Genomic DNA, 7,971 nt, shown 5'->3' on the forward strand with positions numbered 1-7,971 from the left:
ACCCAGCCACAGGGCGGGTTGCTCCCAGCAGCGAGGGGCCAGGGAAGCCCCCTCATGGCTCCCCTTGGGGAGGAGGAGGAAGAGCAGAGCAGAGGCTGCACCGCTCCACTCAGCGCCGGGTTTCGGGTCTGCAGGTACCACCGCTGTCCTGCACACACACTTCCACATTAAACCCCGCCACGGGAGCTCTGACTGCTGAGAGTTTGGTTATCTGTTGGGTTTTGATCTCATTTTGACGGTGCCTGGCGATGGTGAAGGTCAGAAGAAGGCAGCTCGCTCTGCCATGGATAACCCATGAGCCCCGGGGTGGACACCCCCTCCCATTTCACCCCAGTTAGAACCAAACTGGGCTGCCCATGCCCAAACCCTGCGCCGGCCCTGACCCCAGCGTGGCCCTGGGAAGCCTGAGCAGAGACACCCCGAGCCAAAGGCCATCCCGGCAGCGTCACCGACACCGGCCACCGCTGCGGGAAACCCGATCCTTTTGCCATTTAAACTGTACGCGAGTCAGTAACGCTGCCCACATTCATTTCTAAATATAAGGGCAACCTGAAGTTGTAAGCACAATTTGGCTGCCCCGCTTGCGAGGCTCGGATCTGAACACGAGCGCCACGAGCGGTGCCACTGTGGACGAGAACCGGCGGGGATTTGACAACGGCCACATTTTTGTTTGACACCGACTGCCCAGACAGCCTCAACACTGGGATGGTCCAAGACAGTTTAATCACCGGTGATTTAGAGGATATGGGTTTGCAAAGTGACAGCACGGGAGGTCCCCAAAGTGGGGTCCCCGCTTCTGGCATCCACCGGGCCGCCCGAGCGCCAGCACCGCCAGGGACGGAGGCAAACCAGGGGCAAGACATCACCGCCCTATGAGACACAGGGTCGCCAGCTGCGTGGCTGCAGCCGCGGAGGAGATGATGGATGCTGGACGGTGTCCAAAGCCCTGGATCCCTCCCCGCTCCGCAGAGCTCCCAAACCAGGCGCGTTTTGCCACAGCCCGTGCACCGTCCTCGCGAGAGGCAAACGGGAGCTGCGGCTGCTCCGGCTGCGAGAGGACGCCCGCTGGCACGAAGGGAACAACGCGAGGACACTGCAGGTCAGAGCCTGTTTTTATCATTTAACCGATGCTGTAAGGCAACCGTGCCCAACGTGTGTGCCATGAGGCAGCGCTGGCGTAGCTGCCGTGCTTGGGTGACGAGCGGGACACGCTCACATGGCCCAGAGCCTGTGCCAACCTCCTGCTAATAAAAGAGTCACCCACCAGCTCTTGTGACTGCAGCGAACTTTCCAAATGCCAGAGCAAAGCTGGTGCAGAGAGGTCCCCTTGCGTCAGGCTCTGATTTAGAGCCTTGCCCTTCTGTTTCCTAATTACCCCCGGATTATTAATCCTGCAGAGGTTAACGCTGACAGCCGTAACAGCCACTGCGGGCTTTGCTCCGTGAGCATCTGAACGGTGGGAGAAGAAGGGGACATTGGGAGGAGCAGAAAAGGTGTTGAAAGTGAAACGCAACGGATTAAAACTTTTTACAAGGAGAAATACACGGAGGAATGAGGGGAGGGAAGGAAAAGAAAGTTGCACTGCAAAGGAATGATAATAAGTGAATGGAAGGAGGAAGACGACCACAAATGCCGCTCGTTTTCCCCAAGGAGTAACACACACATTCATAAGGGCGCTAACAAACTGAGAAGCGTTTGTCTTCTCATTACTACACCTATTTCACCCGTGGTTTTGCTGAGTCAGGGAAGCGTTAGGCAGCGCTGGCAGAGGGCAGCTGCCCACGCGTGGGTTTGCTCCATCCAGACCTGCAGGAACAACTCCGTTTTCTGACCAGCACCAGCCCTGTTTGCTCCTGCACATTTCGGTGCTCAGGTTCAGAGCCCAAAGGCACTGGGAGCAAACACCGCAGCCTCTCCCTTCTTCCCCAATTTGCCACCACCAAGCCCTGCCATGGTGTGCCCCAACACCTCCCGAGCACCCAAAACCACAGGGCTCGACGCCTCGGGCACGAGGGAAACGCATACTCAAAAGGCCTGGGCAGGACCGTGTTAAAACAGACACCAGAAGGGCCAAGGGGAAAGAAAGAAGAGCCACGGGCAGCGTGCAACGCGCACGAGGAAATCATTAGAAAGTACTCAGCTATTTCCTTGAAGATTTTAGCTTGCCTTCGGGAAGGCTGCCCAAACTCATGGCACACGTGAGCAGGACACCAGTGACAGCACCCGAAAACCTTTGAGAGCAACGTCCTCCACGAGCCCCACCTTCACACCCCATCAGCGGTGCCCGGCACCTCCCGGCCTCCACGTGGCCCTAAGAGCACGGTCAGCACCATTAGGGACCCCTAAAGAGCCTGCACTGTGGCTGGTGAGACTTCAAAGCAGCCCAATCTACCCTACCCAAACACAAAATACTCACCCATTAATAGACTCAACAGCTTTTGAACTCTGGAGTTCACTCCAACGATTCGGTAGAGCCCTTGCTCGTTGATCCCTAGGAAGAATCAAGAGTGTATTAGGAGGAAGTCAAAAGAGCTGCTGACATTGCTCTCATTTCTTTGGCTTCCCTAATAGCAAAAATAATTAAACCCTCTCACCAACTACACACAAAATTATAGAACAGGCTAAAACTCGGGGGTGGTGTCATCCAGATGCTAACAAAATAGCATATGAATGGTCTGGAAGAGATTCAGGGGAAGGATTGAAATGCCCATCTGTTTGTTGTCCCACACAAGAGGAAGTGCCTTGCAGTGGGACGGCATGAAGGGGTGCTCAGAGGCAGCCCCAGCTCTGGTCCCTGTCCCCATTTAGCACATCCAGTGCATTATTCCCCACCTCTGCCCCCTGTTAACTGCCCCCTGCTAACCCCAACCACGGGCAAACGCGTCTGGGCACGGGGATCTGCCCAAGCGCATCCCCGTGCTCACCCGATGGGGCTCCGGGGCTTCGTGACTCATTTCTGCTCATTAAAGAGCAGGTGAGCAGTTGTGATGCCCCAAAGAGCTGCCAGGCCCTCCCCCAAACCAGGACCCTCCCCCAAACCCCTCTACCTCTCGTCTCGACGGCGTGTATGCACTTCTTGATAATGCTGAAGCCGATGGTGTCCAGCTGGGCGGCTGCAAGGGAAGAGGAGAGAGAAGTGTTTAAACAAGGGGATGGCACCACCCTCACCCCATTCACCCTGCACCGCTGCTCCAGCGAGGGGGGAAGAGGAGGAGATGAATTGGGTGCTCATGGCAGGAAGGCGCCAGTGCAGGAGCTGGTACCGGGTGTGAGCCAGGCGAGCACAGGACATCCCCCATCACCACAGCATCCCCCAAAAGCAGCACCTCCCACGCCCAGGGCTGGCAGAGATTTACATCTGCAGCTGGCCAAAACATCAGTTTGGGATGGAGGTGAGGTGACCCAAAGAGACCTTCGTCTGGGACAACGGGTTGCTTGGGAAAAAACAAGCGAATCGTGCGTATTTTTGACACCACAAAACCTTACAGAAGGCTCCCAAGGCAGCTCGCTAGGTGAGTCCCAGGTAATTCCTATAACCAAGGCATCCGTGTGCTGGGGAGACGCCTCCATCCAGGCCATCCCCATCACCCCACACAGGGGACCACCACATATCTGGGGTACGGGACCGAGCTCCCCAGGGCAGGGGCCTGCGGTGCCTTGGATTTCTCAGCGCTTTTGAGGTGGTTTTGTGCAAATGCAGGTTTTTCTCAAGGCATTAAGGGACGGTAAAAGGAGATTCTGTAATACTGTCTCATGGTCACTACACGTTACTTCCCATTTACTCTTACTCTGTGCAATGTCACCCCTTGGCACCGCCCCTGCTCACACCATTTATTGAAACACGGATTCCCTCCGTGCTAAGCTGCCCCGCACAGTGCGCTCCCTCACCGACCGCGTATTTGGAGTCTCTGCTGGTGGAGGCTCCTGTTTGAAGGGCACAAGAACCTGACGAAGTCCAACAGCACCACAGCTCTGCTCTGTTTTTCTGGGCAAGCACATGAGTTGCAGGATGCCTGTGCCACAGGATGTGCGAATATCCAGAATATCCTTCGCTCCAGCACCGATTCCAACCAGACTCCAAGCACGGATGCAGCACAGAAATCCATGTGCCACCAACCAGTGGGGCACAGCCTGGCACAGCCCACAGCCCCAATAAACACCCGAGAAGCAAGACACCACGCTGTGGAAACCCTGTTGTACCAACAGACCCTGCTCAAACCCTGAGTGCTGGGTGTCCCTGCACGGTGCTGTCCAGCCAACACAACCAGTTCAGGCTCTCTGATGCATTTTAAGTGCCAACCCATTCTGTAAACCTGCAGTTTTCCCTCAGTCTCTTGCATGTCTGAACCTGCAAAGAGGGCGTCCTCCTGTGCAGAGCCGGGGCTTGGGACTGCACCTTCCCGCAGCGCTGGGCCCTGGCAGAGGTGGGAAACAGGAGGGCAGTGACCACGCGTGATCCCCCCAGATGCACGAATAAAGCCTGCCACTCGTCACTGAGTGCTGGATCAGGAAACGTCGGGGATTTACTTGTGGTAGTTATATCCAGAAATGACATCTGATTAAATAGTCAAAGTGCCTTCATTTATCCTTAAACTTAACTTTTAATGAGCACTGTAAAAGCTTGAGATCCTCACTCACAGCTTCTCATTATCTCACTCATTCCCCCAATGACTCGGTTCAGGAACAGCACGGATCAAAGCCAAATCTGTACCCATGGCTGTCCTGGTCCCTGCACTCACCCCAGCACAGCGACCCACAGCCCCGGATTGGGCTCAGCACCTCAGACCCCGCTTGGCCCCTGCGGGTCAGGCAGCGGGGGGCAAGGCAGGGGCAACCGGGGACTTTTTGGGGCTGCAGAGAGCAAATCACTGCACAGCTGAGCACAAATGCAGGGCCTGTGGTACCCTCCCCGTCCCCGCTCTCCACGCCCTGATGGCTCAGCAAGATCTGTTCAGCACACACACACACATATCTGACCTCCACATAGCCTCATATTGCTGGTGCTACTGAGCTGGTCTCATCCCGCTCTATTTTTGCCTGGCAGATTATTTCTATTTAATCCATTAATTCCTTTACTTTATGCTGATACGGCATATCAGAGCATCGGTAAAGAGGCAAGAGGACTGAATCAGCTCTGCTCAGCCTCAGGCAACCTTGCTGACTCCAGCTGCGTGCGTGTCGGTCACCGCAACGCAAGGTCAGAGCCAGCTCCTGGGCATGCCCCACCGCTCCTTCCTGTGCCCTCTAACGAGGTACCACGGCAATTACTGTTACAAACTCTATCAAAGACGTGATGGAATGAAGAGCCACGGAGAAAGGGAGGAACCGCGAAGCAGAGATCAGAGAGAAATGAGGTTTCAAGCCTTGCTTCAAGCTGCCAGGGCTGGGAGATGAAGACGGGTGGGAAGCGCCAGGTCACCCTGAGAAGCACAAGTGGATGTGGAAAAAGCAGAGGGGACAAATACAAGTGGCCCAGAGGGTTTGTTTCCACAGAGCAGGGCGAGTCCTCCTGGTTTGCCAACCATCGCATCGAAATCCTTCAGGCCCTGGGACCCGCTCGCCCCCACTGCTCCCTCCACGCTCCCAAAGAAGATTACGATAAATCAGCCCGCGGGGGCCATCTGGCCACACGGCAGGAGGGAAAACCCAACAGCTCTGCAAAATTAGAGAGCGGCCAAAAAAACAGCCCTTAGAGAGCAGCCAAAAAGCGGCCCTCGCTGCAGCCCTGCGAGCCTCCCAGCCCAGCCGCAGTACGGGAAGGAAGCAGAGGTATAGAGGGCTGCGGGGTCGGGAATTGCATCCGACGCTGCTCAATCACTGCCCGCACCTCCAGCCCCTGTAGGAAGCTCCCACGTCAGGGCTGCGTGGCAGAAAGCCAGTCCCCGAATCGATGTGAAGCGTGGCCGGTGAGGCGGGCAGCTCGCTGCAGACAGGGTTTAATGAGGTAAAGCAGTGTCTGCACACACCAGAGATGGCCCCGCTCGCAGGCGTATGGGAAAATAATTGTGGACAGACGGGGCCGGAGCGTTGCTACATGGGCAGCCCTCGGCCGAGGGTCCCAATGCGCTGCCAGGAGCAGAAAAGGGGGATTGGTCTCATTTTTAGGATGGACCATCAAAATGGAAGAGGCACCAACAGAAAAGAAACTTGGCCAAAGCCTCCTGGGTTGATTAAACCCCAGCTCCGTACCCGTCTGGTGAGGATGTGCAGGGAAAACCTTGGCATTTGGTGTCTTTGACAAAGTCTCGCTGTGCTTTGCCCAACGCTGAGCTGCCTGGGACAGAGGCACGATGGACACAGGGGCTGCAGCCACCACCACCACTGCACACAAACAGCGTCCGCAGCACCACAGGGTGGGGGGCAACCCACACAGGGGGCAACCTGCACCCCCACCTCAGCGCCCGATGGAGGGAGACACTGGAAAACCGGGATCAGACGACAGAAATAACCCAGGAAAGCCACGGGAGTGCTTTACTGGAGCTCCTGCCACCCCCTCGCTGCTCTGCAGGGTGGCTCCAGCCGCGGCCCCGGGAGGATTTCTGGCTGCCAGGACGTAAGATGGGAAGGTCACGCTTTGACAAGCGCCTCTTTCAGAAGCGGTCATTACTTCACCGATTGCTTCACCGAGCCTCCCTCCCACCCCCAGCATTCGCGTTCTCCCTGCTTTTGCATCACCCCTCGACAAAATTTAGAAAATGATTATTTTAACAGGTTTTCTGGAGCCAAACCACCGCGTAGTAGCACAGAGCAGTGACAGCTCACGGCCAGGCTGGCACAGAGCAGAGCAAGTCCTGTGGTCCGGGCCTCAAAAACCTCATTTTGCCCTGCTCTAGAATGGAGAAGATGGAGCTGTTCCACACAGAGCTCGTACCCAGCAGGGCCGTGAGCATTGGGCGAGATGAACGTGCAGCTGATGGCATGGAGGAGCAAAGGGAAGGGAGAGCAGAGAGGAGGAAGAGCCTGTTTTGTGCAAGGGCTGAAAATGGGTGCGAGGAGCATTATCTGCAAATTACACCTATTATCCTGGGAAAAAATGCTTCTGCTCGAGAGGAAAATGCGCTGTCTTGAGGCAGCACAGAAATGAACTATTTACTAACCAGCACCCCGGGCTGGGCTCCCGCGTGGCCGACGGCTCTGGGGGAAGGAGGGAAGGGACCGGAGTTCTGAGTACCCAATTATGGCAATTCAAACCAACTGGGAAATGGCTCAATTAAAGGGTTTGAAACGCAGGACATAAGAGCCAGGCCCAGGTGCAACTGCTCCTCCAGGAAGGAAAACAAGTGCTGTCTTGACTCGGGCCTTTGATTGCCCCAACTACAACAAAAGCAGCTTTTGTGTCTCTAGGGGCTGCTGTTGACAATCCCGATGAGGCAGGACCTCCTTACGCTTCATATTTTCGCTCCCATTCCCCTTTGGGAATGGCACTTCCATCCTCCACATTCTGGCTCAGGAAGGAAGCTGCTTGGTCCCAGATGTCACCGGCACCCCTCGGCTCCCATAGGCAAAAAACACCGGTCCCAGGGCAAGCCTGCACCCCAGGGACACCAGGGTGCGGGGTGGGCAGGAGGTGATGCCCCCAAAGTGGCAAGGGGACAGCTTGGCACCGCTCCCCATGGCCCCAAGTTTCTGCACCAGTTCCCTGCTGGGTGTCAATTTGGCTCCTCCCCAGGGCCACCCTGCAGTCCCCACGCTGAGCCCCGTCACCCCGCACCCCTGGGGAGCACAGGGCAGCGTGGTGTCACCCCCATCAGCAGCGCAGCCTCTCCAACGACCCCCCCAGAACCCTCACACCACAACGCCACCTTTGCAGGGCTCTGGCTTGAAGGGCGATACTCACTGCCTTCGCTTTGGTTGTCCTTGTTGGAGTTGTAGACCTGGAAAACACAAGGAGAAAGGCTTATGAGACCCTGCTCCAGCCAGGAAGGGACCGCTGACACCTCTGGTGTCACCCTGACCGGTGACAGCCTCAGG

The 7,971-nt window shown here is 56.5% G+C and overlaps 1 protein-coding gene across 1 annotated transcript in view; it reads right to left on the reverse strand.

Annotated features, from left to right (window-relative positions):
• LOC104546046 (rho GTPase-activating protein 26-like) overlaps nt 1–7,971 on the reverse strand; it is a gene marked incomplete at its 5' end in the record, with an annotated part of 39,575 nt that overhangs the window by 17,063 nt on the left and 14,541 nt on the right. Inside the window, 3 exons of the mRNA XM_010191335.1 lie at nt 2,417–2,491; nt 3,048–3,113; nt 7,838–7,874. Of these exons, the coding sequence (XP_010189637.1) occupies nt 2,417–2,491; nt 3,048–3,113; nt 7,838–7,874 (178 nt within the window). The remainder of the gene's footprint in view (nt 1–2,416; nt 2,492–3,047; nt 3,114–7,837; nt 7,875–7,971) is intronic.

Source organism: Mesitornis unicolor, unplaced genomic scaffold, assembly GCF_000695765.1.
Source record: "Mesitornis unicolor isolate BGI_N332 unplaced genomic scaffold, ASM69576v1 scaffold9159, whole genome shotgun sequence".
Classification (NCBI taxonomy): Eukaryota; Metazoa; Chordata; class Aves; order Mesitornithiformes; family Mesitornithidae; genus Mesitornis; species Mesitornis unicolor.